The following is a 12,218-nucleotide window of genomic DNA, read 5'->3' as shown; positions in this document are numbered from 1 at the left end:
GATGTTATCCTACAATAGATGCAAGATATTGTTGGCTTCTTCCAAGGTCCCTATTCTTCGTGACCTAAGCACCACTGACAGCACTGGCAGCACTAGCAGTAATACTAGCAATACTGGCACGCACCGTGGCTGCGTGGGAGCTTGTGTGGCACGGCGTTCAGGTTTAAAGAAACCCACACCCTAATTAACGATGATAGGTCCCTATAGGGCTGTAGGTATTAGTCGTACTCGCATTCATCCTTCTGCTGATCGTCACTAATCTACTAGCGACATAGCGACATCCATAGCGACACCCATAGCGACGCCAGATAAGTGTCATGGATACGGTATTTTTGACGCTCTCATTCCACCGAGACTGACCAGACAGCCAGACAGTCAGATCGTATTCCCTTTACCGCTACCGGACGCTACCAATTATCATTGTCAGAAATAGACAGACCCAGCGTTGGATCTTTCGATTAATAATTTTTTTCTGTTCACGAGCTCGTTCCCGATTTATGGTTCCTCATGTAGTGTGGAAGATCGGTGAAAAGCGATCTAGAATGTAGGAGAATCACCTGACTGTAGCCGGAGACCGAGGGAAAAGTGCGAAAAAGTGCCCTTCTTCTGGCACCACTAACAAGGTAAGCGCCGCAGATCCATATTGACCTATCATATGCGCAAGGGAGCAAAAGCTCCGGTTCTTTACAGAGCAAGTAGCTATGCCTGCCCCCATTTACCTAAAGCTGAGTGCTGGATTAGACAGCACAGAAATTAAAAAATTAAAGAGGTAGGTTGTCAATGTGAAATGTTAGAGCAAACAGAAATGAGAAGTCTCTTTCTTGTACAATTTCTCGGGGAGTCGTCCGTTAGCATCCCCGTGCCCTGCAGTCGCCACAGCAAGTTTCATCAGCAGAACATCAGTGGTCAAATGTGCTTTTTGGGTCCGGCGGTGGCGATTCTAGCGGTCGTGTTACAATACTCTTATGGGCGTGTGTTCCGGCCTATATCAGACTCGAAAGCCACACCCACATCTACTGAGCCACGTTTATACGGATGGTATGCCAAATCAACAGTTGTCGTCGAGACTTGTGTCCTTCCAGGGACGATTCCATAATATCGTGTTCTTTGCGATTCAGAGCAAAGAGCCATCCTGCAACTTTAATGTGCACTGAGCACGCCGCGGAATGCCCTGTTTGCGGGAAGCAATATCTCATCTATGTCGAATTCTGCAAAAATTACCATCCTCCGTTGCTACGCTGCCCTAGGGGAATAACCGAGAAGAGCGAAGACATGCAAGAAGGAAGATGCCCCAGTCCAGTTTGTCCTTTCAGTCGCACAGGGGGTTGCTGTGTCAGTTAACCCGGCAAGGGGGATGGCCCCGCGACAACAATTCGATATTCCCAACCCGAGCGATTTCCATACGATCGCATGCCTGTCATTATAGCTTCTCTCCCCCGGTACCGATCTCGACAATCTGGTCAATTCCTTGGTACTCGGGGACCTCGAAGTCATACTTCTTAGCGATTGCTGGGGAGACAAAGCTACCGGTACGTCAGCCGCTGGGCGGTTCTTCTGGTTCAAGACGCGATACTCACCGGCCGCCTATAAAATGACGGCCTTTGAAGTACTTGACCAAAGGCTTAGGTGCTGTTAGGCTGATCAGATAGTCAGGGTTAAATTTGCTACCTAAACCAGACTCAGGTGGTCCAGTTTCAATGTTCCAGGAAGATGGCGCGTCAACCGATGTCACGGGAAGTATGGTGTCCTCCAACGCTCGGATCACAGCTGGAAAAGGTTCGCGGACTTCGCCCGAGAAGCTGAAGCCTTTGATCGGATGAGTTCTTTTACCTTCGAAGCACAACGACGAAACATACCAAAAACCGCATCCACGATGTGATCCGCCGAATTTACAGCCGCCGGGAAATCATCCACAAATGGAACCTCAAGGTCTTCTAGCTGCTTAGCAAGTCGCTATGGGTACGATAATAATTAGTATTGAGCGTTCGCTTGTATTAGCTAAATTGGGAAACATAAGATGCAGGCGAAGCAATCTGTAACCGAAAAAAGATAATCAAGTCTAATAAAGGGGTAATCGACGAGACAGGACGATCAGAATCGCCGATCAAGGGTTTTGTGTTCTAAATCATGTCAAAGACTTGGTGAACTAGAGGATATGAGGATACGATGATGAATTTATGGTCAGGTTTTAGAAGGTATTTAGAATAGCATTTGGGACTAACATACCTGATAGAGCTCATTCTTGCTGCGTTTCGGATAGTATATGGTTGGCGAATACCCATAATGGCGAAGATGACGAGCTGCGACAAGCCCGTCACCACCTTCGATCCATTAGAAAGTCTATGTGACTGTAACTAGACAAATTGGCGCACCATTGTTACCAGGACCGCAAGCTACAAGCACTCGGTTACCCCTATTCGGAGGACAAACCCGATAAACTTGGTAGAAATAGCGGTTAGATAGGTATTCAGAGCCAAATAGTCGAATTAAAAGACGCACCAACTTGCGAGACTGATAATCCAGCAAGCTCCATGAGTTGATCAATGGAAAAGGCACCGGTGCTCATGAGTTCTTTATCCAGAGCCGCAGCGGCTTTCGCCGACAAGGTCTATGATGTGTGAGTCAATCGGTACAATTGTAGTTTTGGCATAATTCCTTGTTTCTCGAAATACGCAGCTTACTTTTAATGCCATAACTTCTCCGGGTATTAGTATTTCATAAGCGAAGAGTTATGGAGCATTAAGAGATGAAATATTGAAAGTTCTTTTCAGGATGTTGTATGTGGTTTAGTTGCTCGACTGACATCACTGGTGTAAAGGGTGTAAAGTGCCTTACGACCGCTGACTAATTTAGTGGAGCAGCCCCGATTGGTTAGGGCGGAGAAAATAGTCCCCAGATCCGTCAAAATTATTGAATCTGGGCAATTGCAGCTACAACATTTAACATTCAATGCGATCATTCTTGACTCACATAATTGAAGTCGAACTTTCACGGAACAACTACCTACGATAATAAGTATGGTCTTAAAAATTCGTTTGGCGCGATTCGGGCGCCGAAATGCTCCCTTCTACAACATAGTCGTTGCACACGCAAGGTTAGCTCCATGAAACATTTTTCAACTTTGCGAATGAGCTCCGGATCGGCAACTAACTGTATACCAACCGGTATAGAACAGCGAGAAACGACAGACCACTCGAGGTACTCGGCACATATGACCCCATCCCAAAGCCCGATCCATACGACAACTCGGGAAGATTACACAAAGACATCAAGCTGGACACATTAAGGACGAAATATTGGATTGGTGTAGGGGCGCAACCCACAGATACTATGTGGAGGCTATTATCAATGGTATGAAATCTATTCAGATTCGATTCATTTATTTATAGTACTGACTGGAAATTTAGCTGGGAATCGTGGAGCCAAAGTACCGAAATACCGACCCCCGAACACCACCACCTCTACCAGGTCAACCCCGAGATACCAAACCGCAAGCACCACAATGATGGCTTTAGTACCTAGTACCTTTACTTATATTTATAAGCCATTAATACCGTTTCGAAGCCTTGCCATGTGAGCTTGGCTAACGAAAATATCGCGCGTACCTACTTGAAGAAGCAGTAAAGTAGGAACTCCTTCGAAAATGCGACATATCCACCAGATTACCTAGGTGGTTACCCTACCTAACGTGTATATATTGGAAGGCGGGAAAGGGCTTTTTCTTCGTTACTCCTTCAGAGCTCGAAGAATGTACAAATATGTACTAGCTTAGATTATAAGCCCAATCAAGCTATCTGTATGATGAACAACTGCGATGATAAGATCACTCAGATGCATAGTGGTTTCCTTGTCCTAGCGAAAGCTAGATAAGTGCTTGGTTTTCCATGGTGACTTAAGACAGGCGCATCATCATCTGGAATCTCCAGCCTCTAACTTTCATAATCAATAATTTTCAGCTTATGGTCTTTCGCATGTCCTTGTCTGGGTACATAGACCATGAGGCACAACCGTTCTGTATTCACGAAGCTAGATCTTTGCAAGTAAACGTGGATGCGAAGCTTCCCACACTCCAATTCGACGACTGCGTTAACAAATCATGGTCTATTAGTAGAATTTCGAAATTCCGATAACCGTGTTGTTTCAATTCCCCAACACAATTTATCTCCGATCCCACGAACGGTTCGCAAACAATTGCCTTTTCATTCTTGTATACTAGTACAGAGAATAGATCTTGTACAACACATTAGACGTGGCAATTTAGACGGGACTACCCTACCTAGCGCGCCACAACACCTCACCCGTATGCCCACAAGCTCATCTCACACCATTCACCGTCGCCGCGCTATTCTCCGCGACAAGAACCCAATCCTTCACACCACCCTTCCAATCACTCGTCCGTATATCCTTGACATGCACAAGTATAACCCTTACCTCCTCGCCCGCGACAAAACACTCGCGACCCCCGTCTTCAGGCACGTGCTCGCCGCTCCCACCGTTAAACACGCCGACGCCGCCCTCCGAGTCGAACGTGTTATTCTCGAGGTGCTGGCTCCGGTAAAACGCCTCCTCGTCCGAGCCGCGGGACACCAGCTCCGCCGTTCCGTTGATGGTCGCGCTGATGCTCGATATAGCGCTCGTGTTGAGGTTCAGTAGTAGCGATGCTAGGCTCGATCTGTGTTCGGGGCCGGGGGATCCGCCGGACATGCGCCGCCCTTGGGTTGGTGGTCTATGCGAGACCCCTGGTATGGCGTTAGTATTTTGTATACTATGAACTATCCGTACATTTCATATATATAATAGATGTAATGGTATAACTTCGATCACGGAATCATTGGTGGGCCCTCACAGTCGTGGACTAATAAGGAGACGTTGGGGTTGACGACTAGGTTATTGGTTTTCTTCGACGAGGGATTCGTCGTCATCACGATGACCGGGGCGGTCGAGTATTGCGAGGAGGGGATGTATGTGTAATTCATCAACGAGACGTGTGGCTGGTTATCGATACATGTCGCCAGGTGAAGCTACTCCGAACCTTGTCAGCGACCGGGGTCTCGTTTCAATGCGGGTGCGGAGGATGCGGGGTGGGCTTTGGACTCACGAAACGGGCGTTTTCGAGACATTGTACGACCTCCTGTGGCAACGACGTCACTAATTGCTTATGCGTATCTCCAGCCGAAGCCTCGTGGTTGAGAGCTATCTGATCCATTGTAGTCGCGTGAAGATTTTATTGGGGAGATGTTGATTGGGGAGTTCTATTGGTTTGGAGGGGTTTGTCGATCCTATCAGATCGATGATGACGTTGGGGTTCAGGGTTGGAAAACTCCCCTGCTATTTTTGACAGGGAAGCCCCGCTGAGGCTGGAGCTTGGCTTGACCCATCTCCACCGCTTATTAAGGTTGGACGCCTGCGGGCCGCGGCTTTTCGCGGGGGTGGGACCGCTTAATCGCGGCCTTCACTTAATTCAATAATGGGATAATGCAATGAAGCGCCGTGGCTGGCCTCTTCTTCCGACGCTTCTCCCTTTCATCTTATTATATTCCATGATGTAGAAAAGTCCACAATACACACTTTTTAATAATATTAATAACTCAAGATCTCACATTCATACGATACAAAATGCGTTCAATAAAGCCTAGAAATCTCCGTCACCGTCCATTCTCCCGCTACCTGTCATCTAGTTCATCTCTCCAGTCTCAAATTACTCCCATAACCTCTTTACTAATTGCAAATCGCGGTGAGATTGCTTTGAGGATAAACAAGACAGCCGAACGCCTTGGTATAAAGACAACGACATTATATACTGATCCAGATGCCACATCACAACACGCCTCCTGCTCGTCACATTCCATAGGCCTCGGTGCAGCTAATGGTTACCTCGATGGCGAAAGAATAGTGAAATTGGCCAAACAGCATGGCATCCAGGCACTCCATCCAGGTTATGGATTCCTATCAGAAAACTCCGCATTCGCCAAGAGGTGTGAGCAAGAAGGGATCGTATTCGTCGGGCCACCAGCCCAAGCCATGGCAGATATGGGCAATAAGGCGCGGAGTAAGGAGATTATGACTCAAGCCGGAGTTCCATGCGTTCCTGGTTACCATGGAAGCGAGCAAGGCGAGGCGGAGTTATTGGATCATGCCAAGCGAATTCAGTTTCCCGTACTACTGAAGAGTGTACGTGGAGGTGGTGGCAAGGGCATGCGTATCGTAATGGAGGAAAGCGAGTTCCTTCAGCAACTTAAGAGTGCACGGGCAGAAGCGAAAGCGTCTTTTGGTGAGGGCGGTGAAGTTATGCTGGTGGAGAAGTATATCATAAGGCCCAGACACGTCGAGGTGCAAGTGTTCGCGGATAAACATGGAAATTGCGTAGCTCTTGGGGAGCGAGACTGCAGCGTGCAGCGACGACATCAGAAAATACTCGAAGAGTCGCCAGCGCCCGATTTGGATGATGTAACAAGACTAGATCTATGGGAAAAGGCTAGGATGGCTGCATTAGCGGTAGGGTACGTTGGTGCTGGTACGGTGGAGTTCATTCTTGACAAGGATACGGGGGATTTTTACTTCATGGAGATGAACACCCGACTTCAGGTTGAGCATCCCGTCAGCGAGATGGTCACGGGAACGGATCTGGTCGAATGGCAATTTCGAATTGCGGCTGGGGAGACGCTCCCATTGACGCAAAAGGAGATCATAGACAGGATCCAGGAAAGGGGGGCCGCTATCGAAGCGAGAATATACGCCGAGAATCCTGAAAAGGGGTTCATACCCGACTCGGGAAATCTGGTTTATCTGAAAACTCCAAAGACTGACGAAGACATTCGAATCGATGCCGGTTTTATTCAAGGCGATACGGTGACCGAGGCCTACGATGGAATGATCGCAAAACTTATCGTCAGAGGAAGAGACCGAGAGACAGCTATCAGGAAGCTAGAGCTTGCGCTACGGGACTATGAAGTTGTCGGCTTAAGCACCAACATCGAGTTTCTAAAACGTCTATGCCGGTCGCCGGCATTCATAGAAGGTGACGTCGAGACGGGGTTCATCGATAAGTGGAAGGCAGACCTCTTCGACCCTGTGGTGATCAACCCCGAAGTGTATATACAAGCGGCACTTGGTGTGTTCTCGACACAACCAACAGATTTAATCGAGCCTCATGGCGAAAGCCTTGGCTTCGGTTTATCTAGTGGCAGCGAACGTCAATTCACCTTCAAGTCCCTCGACGTACTAGATCCTAAAGAGGGAGAAGTGGTGGATGTCAGTATTACCCAGAAAGGTAACAGCTTATTTGACGCCCGAATAACTAGAAAAGGAGAGGACCCTCAAGTCCTCGAGAACCTTGTCTCGTCGCCTGTCCCATCATCGGGGAACTCTAGCATAACAACCTTCTTCCCACATACACGCATAGAAACTACGATTATCCAGGATCCGAATAACGATAACAAGATCACCATATTCCAACACGGCACCAAAACTGAATTATCGCTATTGCCCCCGACTTGGTATGAAAAGGCCTTGGGACTGAAGGAAGTGGCGGCATCAGTCGCAGCTCCAATGCCTTGTAAGGTCCTCAAGATTGAAGTTAAGGAGGGTGATAAAGTGACTAAAGGGACTCCTCTTGTCGTGTAGGTACTCCTATTTGCTGCCTAGTGCGCCCAGAAGTACGCTAATCTTGAGTTCAGCATCGAATCCATGAAGATGGAAACAGTCATTCGATCCCCGCAAGATGGCATCATCAAGAAATTGGCACATAAGGAAGGTGTAAGTTGTCACGTATTCTTATGGTTATGTTATATGATTGCTAATATGAACAAAGGATAAATGTAAGGCGGGAACTGTGCTAGTTGTTTTCGAAGAGGAAGAGGCTACTCAATGACACAGAGGTACATAGGTGTAAGGCCATGTACCCAAAGGCTCGACACTATTATTTACAGAGAGTGGTTCATTACAACAGGGGTATATGGCTTCATCATCATTTTTACAGGAGATTGTAATGCATATTTATGGTACGGAGTTATAGCAGGTAGTTATGATTTATTGGATTCATTTCACGTACATACCTAATCTACTCAGACATGAGTCCTCTTCACGATGTAGAAGAGAGGTCTTTAAACCTACAAGGGTCCTTCGGTATCCTTAGAGAGAGCCAAGATTCAAGAAGCATATATCGATATCCACCCTTCGTGAATAGTTACCAGGGGTAGGCAGGTACCGAGTGAGCATTGGCTATGTGATATGTGCTACATGCCAAGTGCACATTATCAATCGGTATCATAGTAAGCAACGCTGAGCCAGAATATAAAAATAGATATTAGATCCATACACAAATTGCAATTAGTAATTCGCTTAGGTCCATACACAAATTGCAATTAGTAATTCGCTTAGGAGAAGCTAGCTTCTTTCCTTAATGAAATAGAGAGATAGAAATAATGAAAATGCAACTTTCATCTATGTAAAGTAAATGATTACCACCTCGAATTAGCATTTGGCAAACACCCATTAATAAAGGGGATAGCCTAGGACGAGAACGAGAGCTAGTTTGCTTATTCGAAGTTGACCTTTGCGCAAACATAAAAGATAAAAATACGCGAAGAGATACATACTATGTAACTGTAGATGGAAGGCTTGACAACGAGATTCTAGACGCAAGCCATCTACACATCTCACAGGTCTAAGTACCACGTACCAGGTACTTACCTAACAAGCATCCTAGGTAGCCAAGCCAAGCCAAACCACAGTCCTGTCTAACAGCCACCGACCTCGACTACGCGGCCCAACCATTCATCAGCCGTCGCGTGCAATCCCCATATCCAGGAACATCGCCGACCTAGACACGCGAGGCGCAAACATGAAAAGCAAAAAATAAAATAAAAGCGAACCTTAAGATCGGCACGATGGCAGATTAATCTCAGATACACAGACAGACAACGTATCCCAGCCGCCATCCTTGCCGTAAGCAAGCCACCGAAAAAGCGCCCTCGGTCTGCCGTTCTGGGGTAAGAGTCGGGAGACGAAACCCGTTATTTGTCCCTCGAGCGCCCAGCGGCAAGCCATCGCCGCGCCACGGCGGGTTCGTGGTCGCCGGTGGTCCGGTCCCCACGCCCCCCCTTTCCCCCTCTCTGTTACTTTTCGGTGGCGGTAACGGTCGAGGGTATATTTTCGCGGGATTGGGACGTATGTCTCAGTCAGACGGGCTGGGATAACTGGCTAATCTGCAGGTAAATAAGCCCAGAAGATACGTATCTACTTACTTCCCATGCAAGTAGATAGGTATAAACCTACCTAAGTAGGATAGGTAAACAAGGAGATAGGCAGGTTACCTAGTCGTTACCTATACGTAAGATGAATACACATACCTACATACCTCAAACCTGGTATAAGCACTTAGGTATGACAGACCACTTCTATCCGCACCCTTCCCCCGTCGCTGGGTCAGGAAAGCTCCTACGGGCCGCGAACTGGCAAACTTATCGTTCCCGCCCCAAAAAGCCCTCGCCGTAGTGTCAAGTTTGATATCTGTACCACCTCCAATACTCGCTCTCGTACATTCCCTCCATAAACTCGCTCATATGTATACGTAGGTAGGAAAGGCAAGCAATCAAGTACCGCACCGTGCCATGATATACGTAGGCTGGTAGGTAGGCTACCTTAGCATGTAGGTAGGTAGGTAGGTAGGTAGGTAGGTAACCAGCCAAAATGAAACGGACCGCGGCCGCGTCTTGCGGCTGACAGCATCCAGGCCGTCCTCGAACAAGGACAGTAGTAGGTAGTAGGTAGGTAAACACCTAAGAAGAAGAAAAGGCTAAAAACGAACCCGCTTTACTTCACGCCCGCCGCTTGCCTGCTTGCTTGCCCTTCCCTCCCTAGGCTGGTAGGCAGCGTGCCGTGTAACGCAACGCAGAAAAAAAACAGAGAGAAAGAGAGAGGATAGGTACTGATAGGAGGTACCTAATATCGATAGGCCCAGCCCGCAAATAGGAAATGGCGCCGGGAGCTAGCAACTGCAGGAAACCTCTCAACACGCCACTTGCCGCGGAGGGCGTAGCAGTCGAGCGATCCCAAGCTGCTACCCCCATCTGAGGATTTAAGAGCTTGGTGGCAGTTAGTAGAGGGAAGCAGAGTGACATATTTGTAACCTAGCGATAGTGGTATGGCGATACGGATGATGATGGGTACTTGGTAACGTCCAATGAGTGAAGGAGGGGAGGGCAAAGTAGAGTTGAGACGGGCCGTACCTTTGGTAGCCGGCTAGCTTAGCTGCGTAAGGCATGTAGTTTGGTACGTGGTCGTTGAGAGGCAGAGAGGTAGAGCTATCTAGGTAGCTAAGTAGCGGGGTCACGGCGTCTGGAAGTCACCGTCGCATCCCAAGGACGCACCCCGCGGGCGGGATCGGGGGTCGAGACAAGGGAAAAAGAACGAATGAACAAACGAACGAGGAGAGTAGCGTGGTAGTGAACACCCGCGGCAGACATATATGAAAAGGACACGGCAACCTTCATAGCTAAGGTGCGTCGAGCTCTGGTTGGCGAAAGGGTTGATGCGTGAGAAAGAAGGTATTGTATGATCTTGGTAGGTATAGATGGGAAAATCACACGGGTCATCGCGCGCGCGGAGGCGTACCCCAGACGTACGTAACTGTGACTGGTGCGCGGGCGATGGACGATGGCGTCCACTGGTGGCTAGATGCACGCGATGCGTGTCTTGGAAAATGGCTTACCACCACCTATCTTTTCCCTACAATCTTCCCGATCAGCGGTCCGTCCCGCCATCCTGATTGGCCTGAAAGCCACCAAGACTTCGACGCATACAATGTATGTATTTACATGCCTACCTATATATACATATACTCAATCCAAAGGTAAGGGGGGGACCGTATTGTAGGAGCCATGCGCAGAAGCCGCAGATAGAAGGAATGGTTATAGCCCTTTGGCTTGGTCAAGGGGCGAGGAAGAAAAGAAGGGGAAAGCAACCAAGCTTTCGGGGTTTCGTCTGGAACCGCAAATCTTTCCCCGGTCGGCGACCCAGAAGATCAGCTAACGCGGCTGTCGAAACGGCTGCGGTGGGTAAAGCGGTCCGGAAGCGAGTGCAACGTCTCTCGCGCTAACAAGCTCAGTGGTAGGGGAATTGCCCTTCGGGAATTTCATGGCTGGATGAATGGTTTCTCCCGTGGTGCTGGAGGGTGGTAGGTTTGACGGTAAGTTCAAGGTTATCTCCGGGTCACCAAAAATGCTTAGGAAGCAAAAGGAACGGCAATTTCCTTATTTGAGCACCGGGACGGCAACGGTGAGGTATTAGGAGGTGCAAGGGGAGAGCGTCGCTGGAGAGATGTATGCCGCTGGGAGATTGAGATTGGCTCGGCATTGTGATATGAAAAGCTTCCAGGCATGCTCGTCGCTGCGGGATTGCTGCAAGGCGATCCAGTCTGGCGAATGAGGTATGCCGAATGGGAACCGGCATAATGTGAATTCTAGATGAAAGGGAACTATCGGGAGATCCATCTCCTCACTCATCTTTGACCTACGTGACAGGTCGCAACGGGGCGTCGCTCTGTCGGCGTCGTGACGCGGTGATACTGAGGAGAGTTGTGATATTCTAGTTTGGATGCGACCTGTCCCTCTCGTGTCCATTTGCGGGAGGTAAGACAGGCTTACCCGGCCTTGACTGTTGCTCCGTTCTTTTTGCCAGCTCTTGGTTTGTGTCGTGGGCGTGCTGCACTAGCTATTTCACCGGCTTGGCGTAACACATATCGCGATTTCTGCACGCTTCCGTTGGCTAAGTTGGCCTCCTTACAGGCTCTCTGTCCTGCTAAACCGTTAGCATTTCTCGTCGAGATACGCTCCAACTTTGGCGCATATAAGAATTAATTGTTATAGGATTGTAGAACATGTCGTGGTTCGTTAATTGCTAGGTGGATAATACGATCTTGAGATACCTTGGTGCTCTTCGATCCAAATGGGTTTTTACATGTTGATATAGATAATCTCGTCGTCATCGATTATACGTAATTTCGGTCTCGGGGTACATGACGATTTAGCTTAACGCCGGGTATGTTCTTTTTTTTTTTTTTTTTTTTTTTTTTGTATGAGAACGCTTGCGTGGTCCCCATACACCTTGACAGCTAAGTAGCTGTAGTTATAGTCCGATGGCGCAAGTATTTCGTAGTACTCGGCAGGTAGTACGTGACAGAGCGCACAGCAGAGAAAATTGACAGGCGCCGTTGGGGT

General features: G+C 48.3%; 4 protein-coding genes across 4 annotated transcripts; 2 read left to right on the top strand and 2 right to left on the bottom strand.

The window, feature by feature from the left end:
* Window positions 1–1,258: 1,258 nt before the first annotated feature.
* Window positions 1,259–2,786, bottom strand: GGS22DRAFT_27562 (YjeF N-terminal domain-like protein). Its single transcript, XM_047966673.1, has 7 exons — window positions 2,682–2,786; window positions 2,500–2,608; window positions 2,373–2,438; window positions 2,227–2,321; window positions 1,857–1,953; window positions 1,578–1,806; window positions 1,259–1,523 (listed from the first exon to the last, which is right to left on the bottom strand). Exons 1-7 carry the CDS (start codon window positions 2,691–2,693, stop codon window positions 1,421–1,423), a joined length of 711 nt encoding a protein of 236 aa, XP_047817751.1. The 5' UTR covers window positions 2,694–2,786; the 3' UTR covers window positions 1,259–1,420.
* A 151-nt stretch (window positions 2,787–2,937) lies between these two features.
* GGS22DRAFT_166411 (ribosomal protein S16, mitochondrial) lies at window positions 2,938–3,960 on the top strand. Its single transcript, XM_047961846.1, has 3 exons — window positions 2,938–3,094; window positions 3,171–3,351; window positions 3,408–3,960. The coding sequence occupies exons 1-3, from the start codon at window positions 3,018–3,020 to the stop codon at window positions 3,504–3,506; spliced, it is 357 nt and encodes a 118-aa protein (XP_047817750.1). The 5' UTR covers window positions 2,938–3,017; the 3' UTR covers window positions 3,507–3,960.
* A 45-nt stretch (window positions 3,961–4,005) lies between these two features.
* Window positions 4,006–5,310, bottom strand: GGS22DRAFT_166409 (uncharacterized protein). Its single transcript, XM_047961845.1, has 3 exons — window positions 5,099–5,310; window positions 4,847–5,021; window positions 4,006–4,739 (listed from the first exon to the last, which is right to left on the bottom strand). Exons 1-3 carry the CDS (start codon window positions 5,204–5,206, stop codon window positions 4,315–4,317), a joined length of 708 nt encoding a protein of 235 aa, XP_047817749.1. The 5' UTR covers window positions 5,207–5,310; the 3' UTR covers window positions 4,006–4,314.
* A 233-nt stretch (window positions 5,311–5,543) lies between these two features.
* Window positions 5,544–8,061, top strand: GGS22DRAFT_166408 (carbamoyl-phosphate synthase L chain, ATP binding domain-containing protein). The gene is made up of 3 exons (XM_047961844.1): window positions 5,544–7,619; window positions 7,677–7,755; window positions 7,811–8,061. The coding sequence occupies exons 1-3, from the start codon at window positions 5,617–5,619 to the stop codon at window positions 7,868–7,870; spliced, it is 2,142 nt and encodes a 713-aa protein (XP_047817748.1). The 5' UTR covers window positions 5,544–5,616; the 3' UTR covers window positions 7,871–8,061.
* The last annotated feature ends 4,157 nt before the right edge of the window (window positions 8,062–12,218 follow it).

Source organism: Annulohypoxylon maeteangense, assembly GCF_022496945.1.
Source record: "Annulohypoxylon maeteangense strain CBS 123835 unplaced genomic scaffold GGS22scaffold_11, whole genome shotgun sequence".
Classification (NCBI taxonomy): Eukaryota; Fungi; Ascomycota; class Sordariomycetes; order Xylariales; family Hypoxylaceae; genus Annulohypoxylon; species Annulohypoxylon maeteangense.
The sequence above is the reverse complement of the archived record's forward strand: the minus strand, read 5'-3'. Positions and strand labels throughout refer to the sequence as shown.